Source organism: Mustela erminea, chromosome 7 (genome assembly GCF_009829155.1).
Source record: "Mustela erminea isolate mMusErm1 chromosome 7, mMusErm1.Pri, whole genome shotgun sequence".
NCBI classification, from domain to species: domain Eukaryota; kingdom Metazoa; phylum Chordata; class Mammalia; order Carnivora; family Mustelidae; genus Mustela; species Mustela erminea.
Window position 1 is genome coordinate 82,021,585 of NC_045620.1, and position 12,021 is coordinate 82,033,605.

Sequence of the window (12,021 nt, forward strand, 5' to 3'; positions counted from 1 at the left end):
TAAATACAACATGAAGTTGCTAAAGCCAATGTCAGCCTCTTGAGTTATTATCTTTGTTTTGTGTTTATTAATATAGATGTTATATTAATAATATAAATTTAACAAAATATTTTCTATTTTAAAATAAGAGTACGTCACTTTCCGTTAAATACATCTGCTATAGTCCATCAAAATAACATCCTCTGAATGTATTCTCCTGATTAACCAAACATCCCCTCTCTTTGTCTTTTTGAGTAACAGCATGCTTCTATGGCTCTTTAATTAAATGACCTTACCTTACATTTGTCTCGACTGGCTTCTGTTTACAGAAATTGTAAACCAATTGAATGCTCTGAGCAGCTTAGATGAAGATCAAGATGACTGCATAAAGCAAGCAAATATGCCTTCAGCTAAATCAGCCAGTTCCTCTGAAGGTCTAAGAGCTTCTTCCTTTCTTTCTGCTTCTGATTGCCTGTATTTACTGTGACCTGCTACCTCTTGACTTCTGTCTGTATTTATTAGCCGTCAGTTTTGTCTTTGTGCTTTTCCTTAAATGTTTTCTTTGGTAATTTGTAGCGTACCAACAGACAACAACAATACTTACCATCTTTAGCAAAGCCTTATAATAGTATCCTTGATAGGCAGTGATTTAGAAACATCTTTAAGATAATAATTGATTATATAACGTGGCATATTTCTTCAGCTAGCTTATGTATTATAACCATACTGTCTTTAAAATATTTGTTTATATTAAACCCATTGAATTATTCATATTTAGAACTGAAAGATATTCTAAGAATCAGCACTTTATTGGATTAAATTAGGCTGATGAAAGTTTCTCTAGTTCATTATCTGATATAATTTTCAAATTAATATGCATATATTTGTTTTGTTTTATTTGAAAATGTTGGTATGCTACAAAATACATGAATGGCCTTCTGCCATAGGTAAAATGCTATGTCTTATTATTTGCAGGTATTGTTAGTGTGAATTTTTACAATTTGAAATATTTTTTGAATGATCAGGAATTATACTTAACTACAGTCATAGTGAACTAACACATAACGTTTACTTTCAGAGCTTATCAACAAACTGAACTTTTTGGATGAGGCAGAAAAGGACTTGGCCACTGTGACTTTAAATCCATTTGGTGATCCTGATGTAGCAGAATTAAACCCATTTGGAGATCCTGACTCAGAAGGTAACGAGTTTTTTTCTGTACTTTTAAAAGTCTTTATAAAACCAAGTTCAGTCTTGTATTGAATCTTGAATTCAATCAAGTATAATCTTGAATTGTAATGTAGGAAGAGTTTTTTTTTAAAGATTCAAAATAATTTTTGTTTATGATGATATTGTATTCAATGCAGTTGATTAACAAATCTGGGTAGCTTCCATTGAATAAAGAAAAAAGAAACCTTTACATAAACATTTACATGGGGTTTATTTTTTTTCATTCCAGTATAATTAACATGCAGTGTTACATTGGTTTCAGGTGTACCAAACAGTGATTCAGCAATTCTATTCATTACTCAGTGCTCATCACGATAAGTGTAATCTGAATCCTCAGCACCTATTTCACCTTTCCTCTCTACCCACCTTCTAAATGGGGGTTATTTTTATTTTTTATTTTTTTATTTTTTTTAAAGATTTTATTTATTTATTTTACAGAGAGAAATCACAAGTAGATGGAGAGGCAGGCAGAGAGAGAGAGAGGGAAGCAGGCTCCCTGCTGAGCAGAGAGCCCGATGCGGGACTCGATCCCAGGACCCTGAGATCATGACCTGAGCCGAAGGCAGCGGCTTAACCCACTGAGCCACCCAGGCGCCCAAAATGGGGGTTATTTTTAAATACTCTAACAGTTTGGTCAAGTTAGATGGTAAAGCTCTAATGTTAGAGATGACAGGGTTTCAATTAGCTGGCATATAGTAAAGTCTCATTAGATTGGTCTGTCAAGTAAGGTCAAGTTGTGACACATGCTAATATTGGGGTTGTGGGATGGCTTCTCCCTCTCTCAGTGCCTATGCCCTTTCCTGCAGAGTCCAGTGAACTCCCCCACTCCCACTCCATGTCTTGGGCTGAGAATTATAGTAAGTAGTTAAGAGTAAGTTGTGCATGTAAATAGCATGTAGCAAAAAGAAGATTGAACACTCCTGCAATCATATATACAACATACTTGTGTGGAATACATCCACAGAATTTTTTTTTTCCCGAGTCATTTTTTTTTTCAAGTAGTTTTGAACTCTTAAAGCCTAGATAAGAACTGTTGAAGAAGTGAGACCTCTGTTTAATTAAACTTTTTTCAAAGTAAATGCAAGAATGATTAACCAGTGTGTACATCTTTTAGACTGCTCTTATGAAATCCTCATGAGCTTTGAAGAATTTTGTTACTACCTGTCATGGTAAAAATGAGGTTTTAGCTTCAAGATTTACTCTTCTTGGAGCAATATCATTTTGTAATCCATTTCTCCTTCTCATCCTTTACTTTCTCCCTTCTTACCAGATTCTAAATTCATAAATTTAATTTAATGAGATTTTTTTGTTGTTGTGAGCGGTATATATTAAGAATGAATTTTAAATGTCAATGGTTGTAATAAATCTTAGAAGTAATCTACTTCAGCTGCCTCTTTTCATAGATTAGGAAGTGGAGGCCCAGAGGAATTTGCTGATTTGAGCAAAAACTTTAGGTAAATGGAAGTGGAGTTGGAGCTAAGATTCCGAATTACTGTCTTTTGACCATATGGCTTCTTCTCAATTGTATACTACATCCATCTGAGTTTTCTGAGTTTTCAAAATATTACCAAAATATTTTGAGGTATCAGTATTTGAGCTTTCCATTTCAAAGTGAAATAAAAATAGTTTTAAAAATATATATATGGCTCTGTTGTCTGAGGTATAGAAAGGAGTAGCAGGTAAGACGTAATACAGCATTTCTATTTAGGCGAGTTTAGTCAACCTGATTCAGAATCTTTAACCATGCTTATAGAGCTAAAAAAAAAAAAAAAAAAAAAAAGTGACAACCAATATTTTCTTTAAATATACTCTTCTTATAGTCTTTGGTCTAAGTATTTTCTAATAGGAGAATGCTTGTTTTTTAGAAATAGTTTTTTAATTTTTATTGATGAAAATCTGCATCCTCAAGTAACAAAAGCATTTGAGGAAAAAATAATTTGTTGAGTTGTTTAGGTGGTTCTTTTATTTGCTTTTATAGCTTCAATTCTTCTCTTACATTCATGACATTCTGTGCTTCAGTGACCCTTTTAGAAAGTTGTTAAATGTGTTTGTTAGCTTTTATATAAAATAATCTCATTTTAAACCCTCCTTTGTTGCCATTTCTGTCATCTTCAAGCTGTGCTCTATAGTTTGAATACTATCTTGCTTTTGGTTTTGTAACTGATGAATCTGCTTGGGTCAATTTTTGCAATCCTTTTCCTGAAAGTAAAAAATAAAAATCATTTCCGCTGACCAGTTTTGTCGGTTTCTCAAGCATTTGAGACTTGATATTTCTTAATAAAAATTGAATAGGCAAAAATTTTCCAGCCTCTTTTCCCCTATAAAGAAAAGAAAATGCCTTGTTTACATTACTATAAAGAATCTAATGAAGTGTTAAGTTTGAATATTATCCTGGTGTTAAAAAAGTTAGTTACTGTGTCTCTTCTCTAGAGTAGTCTAAATTTAAATTTAAATTTAAAATTTAAGGGCGCCTGGGTGGCTCAGTGGGTTAAGCCGCTGCCTTCGGCTCAGGTCATGATCTCAGGGTCCTGGGATCGAGTCCCACATCGGGCTCTCTGCTCAGCAGGGAGCCTGCTTCCACCTCTCTCTCTGCCTGCCTCTCTGCCTACTTGTGATCTCTCTCTTCAAATAAATAAATAAAATCTTAAAAAAAAAAAAAATCTGTAAAAAAAAAAAAAATTTAAAATTTAAGATTTATTTAAATTCATTTCAGTATTTATTATGATTTTATGAATTCTCTTTCACACTTTTTAATTGCTTTTCCAAGGTGTATAGAATTTCAGTTCAGAGGTTTTTCTCCAATATAAAGACAAAATAAGTTTTCTGGGCTAATGTCTACAGTGTAAGTAAAAGGAGCTTGACTTTAAAATATAAAAGTCATAAATATGTCAGTCATGAAATTTGTATAATAATTGGATTAAATTTTTTGAAGTCACTTATGAAATAGTTATTTTTCTTGAGAATTTCAGTAATCAGTTTTTTGCCTTCTAGAGTATTTTGTCAGAAATGCATGGCATAAACTTTTAAACTACCCTTTGATTGTTAGCTTTCTTAAACTTCTCCAGTCTGGGAAAACATTGTTTTTATCAGCAGAATCTGTGACCAAATATTGGACAGTTTTATTATAAATTCTAGTTTTGTTTTAAAGCATTAAGACACATTAAAAAAAATAAAATATTAAGACACATAAGAAAAAGGCTGGTACTAGGCACTTCATAAGTATTGTTGGAGAACATGATGCTATTGTAGTTCTTTTTGTGCTGGGAGTCAGAATTTTATTTTTAAGGGTACCTTGGTTTTCAAAATGAAATTTAAAATAATAAAATTTAGAAAAATTTGATGTAGCATATCTATCAGCTTATCAATATGACTTTAATATAGCGCTTTCTACATGAGAATTCTTATGTTAGTCCTTTACATTACTAAATAGAGTACTTATTGGATCAAAGTTATATTGAAAAAAATCAACCCATCTGATTAAAAGCTCTAAATTTTAAGGTCTTATAGCATACAGAAACCTACTCTTGGAAGGCTTTGCGAAACGAATTCAGTGATACGTGGGTATATATTTGATACAGTCCAGAGTGAATTTTTAGTTCCCTGAGTGGTCTCTGCTTCTGTAGCTACCAAAACCAACTTCAAAATTTAATCCACTTTATGTTCTTAAAAACACATGTATTTTATATCAGTTTAAGATGGCAAACTAGTATAGGCAAATAAAATAATAATAGAATTGTCCTCTAGGAAGATTAAAATTTCAAATATTAGATACTGTAATGCTAATAATATTAAAGACTCCAAGGATATTCCAAAGATGCCATTTTAGGGGCGCCTAGGTGACTACGTTGGTTAAGTGTCTGACTCTTGATTTTGGCTCAGGTCATGATTTCAGGGTTGTGAGATCAAGCCCATGTTGGGCTCCATGCTGGGTGCAAAACCTGCTTAAGATTCTCTGTCTCAACTATCATATGATCTCCCTGATATGAGGAAGTGGAGATGCAACGGGCGAGGGTATTAGGGGGGTAGGAAAAGAATAAATGAAACAAGATGGGATCGGGAGGGAGACAAACCAAAAGAGACTTTTAATGTTACAAAACAAACTGAGGGTGGCCGGGAGGAGGTGGGTAGGGAGAGGGTGGTAGAGTTATGGACATTGGGGAGGGTATGTGCTATGGTGAGTGCTGTGAAGTGTGTAAACCTGGAGATTCACAGACCTATACCCCTGGGGCTAATAATACATTATATGTTTATAAAATTTTTTTTAATTAAAAAAAATAAAATCTATAATACTTTGTTGAAAAAATTTTAAAAAAATAATATAAAATAAAATATAATTTTAAAGCTAAAAAAAAAAAAAGATTCTCTGTCTCCCTCTCCATGCCTCCTCCCCCTCTCCCCCTGTAAATAAAATAAAATAGAATTAAATTAAATTAAAAAATAAAAATAGCCTGTTCAAAGCTACTGTTTGAGGGAGCAGCATTCCTGGAGAAGTAGACAAAGATCTTAGGTAACACATCTTCTGAACTTAGCCCCTCTAAAGTGTATTGTTGTTTTGACTCTTTCAGCCTCACTGAGTATTAATTAAAGATTATTTTTTAAACACTAAGAATATAAGAAAATATGAGATAGTATTTTGTTTAATTCATTTTTTGCTATTGTTTTATAGAACCCATCACTGAAACAGCATCACCTAAAAAATCAGAGGAATCTTTTTATAGTAATAGCTATAATCCCTTTAAAGAGATACAAACTCCACAGTATTTGAACCCATTCGATGAGCCAGAAACTTTTGTAACTATAAAGGACTCTCCTCCTCAGTCTACAAAAAGAAAAAATGTAAGACCTGTGGACATGAGCAAGTACCTCTATGCTGATAGCTCTAAAACAGAAGAAGAAGAGTTGGATGAGTAAGTACATTTTATTCTGCAATCATCACAAGTCAGTCTCTTTGTTTAAAGAGATGCTTCTGGGGGGCGCCTGGGTGGCTCAGGGGGTTAAAGAGATGCTTCTGTAATTGGTATAAAGAGTTCTGTCCCAGCATTAATACACAGTTTACAAGTTAGTATCTATCTCATATCCATCTGAATTTTTATGATTTTGATACTTATTCTTATTTTGATACTTATTCTTCCACCCTCTTCCATGTGAATGTATGTGCACCCTAAATTAACGACGGAGTATGTTATTGAAATCTCTAGTTAGAATTCCAATTGTGTCTTCCCACAAAAACCACATTATAAATGGTGCTTAAGTGTTTTTATTCAGTTACCGTAGGCATTACACTTCAATAATGTTAGGTTCTCTTGTGGGAACCAAATCGTCATTTATGATATCGTTTTGATGAGAACACTTGTCAAATGCCAAACAAGACCATAGCAATTATAAATTAGGAATTGCCTTCATTTGAGTTATGGTTCTTACTGAAATATGAGTGTTATTGTTACAAGCTCATTTTAAAAAGTCAGTATGATTAGGGCTGCCATTTTACTCAAATTTAGGGTGAAGATAGGAGAAGGGTGTGTGCACATGGTATTCTGGAGTTACACAGTCCACAGCTTGTGTGGCTGCAGACTGTGGCCCTGAGTGTGTTAAATAGCAACAACAAAACTTCCACTTCTAGCTGGAGGTGGAAGTAATAGATGAAGTAATAGGCTGAATATAGCTTCTTGTCTTAAAAAACTAAAAAGCTGAATGAAATATATGAAAAAATGGTTTTCAGATATTGTATGCAAATAGCACAGGACAGTGATTTCTGAGAGAACAAAAACAAAAGTGAGCCCTGTGCTTCTCCAAGCTTTATTTAAGGGAGAGAATTTCCAACTCTAGTTTGGGAAGAAGAGCCTAAAAGTCCTAGTAATCTCCATGGATTGAGAAGACAGTTTGGACTTTGGAGGTACTGAGGAGAATAGAATAGAATTGTGGACAGGGTATCTGAGAAGAGAGAGCTACTCAGAACCTGAGTTTCAGAGATCTGTCGACGGTTCCCCCTGAGACTTTAGCTGAGTATTGATGAGAGCATACATATGAAGAAATTATTAAGGACAAAGAATCTCACAGAAACATCCCTGGAGTTCACCCAGGACCAAGAATAGTTTGTTTCCAAGTGGTTCCTTACACATGGGACATCAAGTCAGGTCCTCATCAGAGTGTCTCAAAAATGTGGTGAGATTAGCCCTGCACTAAAGGCTGTTCTAGGCTTGCCCTAACAGAGCTTAAGAGCAAGGCTCAAAGAATCAGAATATTTCCAAGTAACTTATCTGCACGTCATGCAGATATACCAGAGATACCAAAAGGAATACCAAAAAATCCAGCACCCAAAACATAAAATTGACAGTGTCCAACAACCAGTCAAAAATCTATCAGGCATGTAAAGAAACAGGAAAACCTGACCCATCATGAGGAGGAAACTCAGTCATTAGGTATGGACGCAGAAATGAAACAGGTGATGATGGAATTAATAGAATAGTAATTATATGTTTACTTGTAGTAAGGCTATATGGGTCTTTGTTTTTCTCAGAAATATGTGAATTTTAGTATATGAAGATTATTTAGATCTTGTGAAAAATAGTTATTCCTTTAAAAATACAGTTTAATAGGAAAATCTTTCAAAATAATGGGGATATTATAGACTGAGAGGGGAATTTTTAAAAAAGGCTCCTGTATGAATCTTGGGAGCAGTTGCTTGGTGTTAAGAAAGAAATGCCATTTCTTTCCTGTGCATTGGTCAGCTCTTGCTTTGAGCACTATTTTACTTCTGGGTGCTACTCTTTACAAGGAGCATTGATGATTCAGAGCATTAAAAGAATAGAGCAACAGAGTCATCAAAATGTCCAGAAACCACATCAAAAGAGCAGTGATTGAGGGCATAGGGACATAGAGATTATTTTAGAAAACTACAATAACCAAATTCAAATATTTGAAAGACTTGCTTGGAAGAATAAAGTAGTTGACTTGTTTTCTGTTGCTTTGGAACTGCATTTCTCAAGCTTTTTCCATTTTACACCACATGGCCTGTGACTCTCACATGTGCTACATGCTTCCATGGGCCTAGTTATATTTTAATAAAACCTAAAAAAGTTCTCATTTTCTGTAAGTGCATGGAAATACATGGTAGTGATCAGCTGATTCCAAACCTAGGTTTAGATTTCAATACTGATTAATAACTATAGGGGTTGAAAAAGTTAGCTCAACTCAACTCAACTGCTAAAGTTATATCTGTTTTATTTGAAATAGCTAATGTGTGATCAAAATAAAATTTCTCATGGGTGGTGTAGGTGCTGAGTAATAGCCACACACCTAGAGTATTTGAATGTAAATATAAACTTTAAGTACAAGCATTCAGTCATTCCAAGATGCATGAGTATTACACAACATACACATACACACCCTGCTCTCTCTTATTAACAAATTAAAGAGACATCTAATGTTTGCTTAAACTTTTAAAATGCCTTAATAAAAACTAAAATCAGAATCACTGGGTGTTTCCTTTTGACCATTCTTTTTTTCCACATGAAAGTCACAGTCTTTACAAGTTTCCCATGAATAAAGAACATTCTAAATTGCTCAATCATCTGAGATTACCAGAGGGAACCTATAAACACTTTAGCTTTTTTTTTTAATAGGAATCTACATACCTATTCTGAAGATTGCTCATCAGCTAATTTGAGAGTTCAGGGAGAACTCTATTTCTCCGTCTTTTTTGTCCAAAAGTCTGTAGGTCCAATTATATTAGCAGAAATCTTCCAAAATTTGTTCTTACTTCAATAATAAACTTATGACCTTTCATCGAGTGAAAAGCCTGTATTACTCATCTTCCATTACCAAACTCTTCCTGCATCCTCTGACATAAAACTATCACAAATGAATAGTGCTGAATACTTTGATGTGTAAAGCAACCTTCAGAACCTCAGTATATCCATCAGCACTAAGAGAAAGTAAATACCCTTCAGTGCAAGTAGCATGTGTCCTGTGTGCTTAGCAACCACGGGGGTTTTCTCAGTTTCTTGTGTTTTGTGTTTGGGAGTTAGTTCAGCCATTAGTTTATGTAGCAAAAATGAAAACTGAGAAAGCAATAATATTTTTTCAAGACATTTATGAAATGACTCTAACAGCATAAAATTATTTCTGGTATTGTTGTATGTCCATTTCCAAAGAAAAGTTGTCTTTGAATTTTATTCAGAGACTCTACGCACTCATTTAAGAAATGTGTTTTTTCCAAAGAAATGTAAAGTTTCAGAGTGAGAGGAAAGAAACTACAGATTTCACTGTACCCTTGCTTCGCATTTTATTATTTTTTCAGTATGTCAGTCCTATTTCTAATCAACTTATAGTTTTTCTTTCTGTAATTCTTTTTCTTGGATGAATTCTTGTCTTTTTTTTTTTTTTTAAAGATTTTATTTATTTATTTGACAGAGATGACAAGCAGACAGAGAGGCAGGCAGAGGCAGGCAGAGAGAGAGGAAGCAGGCTCCCTGCTGAGCAGAGAGCCCAGATGTGGGGCTTGATCTCAGGACCCTGGGATCATGACTCGAGCAAAAGGGAGAGGCTTTAACCCACTGAACCACCCAGGTGCCCCAGATGAATTGTTTTCTAAGCGATGAATAATGTCACTTAAAATTATTCTGTCCAGTTTTCCACTTAATGTAAAAGATGAATTTTTAGTTCACAGTGAGTTAGTGATGAACTAATCTACTACTCAAGTATATAGTACAAGGATAAAAATAATCTTTACTTATTCAAAGTGATATAGGAAGCCCTGGAATAGGTTATTCAAATCATAGATAATCAACAGAATGTGGAAATTATGCTAGTTGCTTAAGTAGCTTTTCTTTACTAAAAATACTATATATTTTTAAAAATGTGTTGATCAGTAATTACATAATTTATTTTATAGAGAAGGGAGCATGTTCATAACCATATATTTCATATATATTCACTTTTTTATAGCACAGTGTATACTAGTCACTTTTTTAATAGCACCTTTTTTTATTAAGATATACTTCACAAAACATAAAACTCTGTATTTAAAGTGTACACTTCACTGGTTCTTAGCTAATTCATTGTGTTGTGCAGCCATCACCACAATCTAATTCCAGAGCATTTTTGTCACCCCAAAAAGAAATCCTTTACCTGTTAATGGTCAGTTTCAATTCCTCCCTTCCCCTGCCTCCTAAAACCATTAATCTCCTTTTTGTCCAAAGGGATTTGAGTATTCTGGACACTTCATATAAATATGATGATATCCTGGTTATTCTTTAAGAGTAGGAAATTCAGGGGCACGTGGGTGGCTCAGTCATTAAGCATCTGCCTTCAGCCAGCATCGGGCTCCCTGCTCAGCAAGGAGTCTGCTTCTCCCTCTCCCACTCATCCTGCCTGTGTTCCCTCTCTCACTGTGTCTCTGTCAAATAAATAAAATCTTGAAAAAAAAAAAAGTAGGAAATTCATTTTTGTTTTTAAATTCAGTTTTTGTTAGAAATCTCTGATCCATAGGGGAGGGTCATTCAAAGCACTTAGTAGTAGAAGCTTGTCTTACTCTTACTTAATACCTAGCAAGTGGTGGTGCCTAGCACACTGTTTTCTCACCAGTAGATTATAGGCGTGCAGAGATACTCATTCACTCATTCCTTTAGTCTTTCTGGCGGTGAGGCATGGTCCAGGGCAGCTGGAGTCCCTGGTACCCTGATTTTTCCAGCAACTTCCAATGTTTTTATGATAACATGACATACCAATTTCATTTTTACTACATGTTATAGTATAAAACAGATTGAGAAACATAGCTCTAATTGTTTCAAGAAAATGTCTGTTTTGATTATGTTTCTAGTAATATGAGTCTTATGATCCAGCTTTGGAAATCAGCTGATTATGAGCTTCCTTTTTACTTGCATTTGCCTTCTTTTGACAGGAATACTAATATTCAAGTGATTAGAGGGAGACCCAAGTGGTTTGAAGCAGGCAGAAATAGGAAGAAAAAGGATAATATCTAGTTACTTTTGTATACATACTAGATACGTTTTTATAAAAATTACATACAACTGAGTATTGTAAGTTAAATAAAGTGTACCGAATCATACCTGTTTTAAGGGATTTTGTCAGTTTTCTTTGAAGGCTTTGAAGCACAAATCCTTTTGCAATATAAATGTCCTCTAACACTTCTTAAGTTGTCTTAAGACTAGCCATATTTACGTAACAAAATAATAATAATGATTATTATGGCAGCTACCATCTTACAAACTGTTACGGTAGTTTATTCTAGACAGACCTAACCAGAAGAGTTTTTTAGAATATCACCTAATTAATTAATTGAGTTAGATTGAAATGGGTCTGTTTAATTCTGAAACTTTTTTAATCGTTTTTAAAGATTTTATTTATTCATTTGACAGAGATAGAGAGCACAAGTAGGCTGAGCAGTGGCAGAGGAAGAGGGAGAAGCGGGCCTCCCACTGAGCAGGGAGCCCCATGCCATGGTCCATCCCAGGATCCTGGGATCATGACCTAGGCCTAAGGCAGTCGCTTAACCAATGGAGCCACCCAGGTGCCCCTAGTTCTAAAATATTTAACATTAGTTGGCAAATAGTAAGTTTGGGGGGAAAAAGATTTTTCTCTCTTTTAAGTTTTGGAGTTTTAAAAAAAATGTTGTTTTCATCTTCTTTCTTTACATTTACCTCCCTTCAAACTACTTTTTATTTTATTTATTTATTTGAGAGAGAGACAGTGAAAGAGAGCATGAGAGGGGAGAAAGTCAGAGGGAGAAGCAGACTCTCCAAGGAGCAGGGAGCCTGATGTGGGACTCGATCCCAGGACTCTGGGATCATG

The 12,021-nt window shown here is 34.5% G+C and overlaps 1 protein-coding gene across 13 annotated transcripts in view; it reads left to right on the forward strand.

Annotated features, from left to right (window-relative positions):
- The window catches only part of EHBP1 (EH domain binding protein 1), a 367,874-nt gene that overhangs the window by 185,319 nt on the left and 170,534 nt on the right, over positions 1–12,021 (forward strand). For 10 of the 13 annotated variants that reach the window (XM_032353634.1, XM_032353639.1, XM_032353635.1 and 7 more), the window contains 3 exons: positions 309–413; positions 1,058–1,180; positions 5,876–6,116. In XM_032353634.1, coding sequence (XP_032209525.1) covers positions 309–413; positions 1,058–1,180; positions 5,876–6,116 — 469 coding nt within the window. The remainder of the gene's footprint in view (positions 1–308; positions 414–1,057; positions 1,181–5,875; positions 6,117–12,021) is intronic. The other 3 variants (XM_032353641.1, XM_032353643.1, XM_032353644.1) reach the window with 1 other exon arrangement.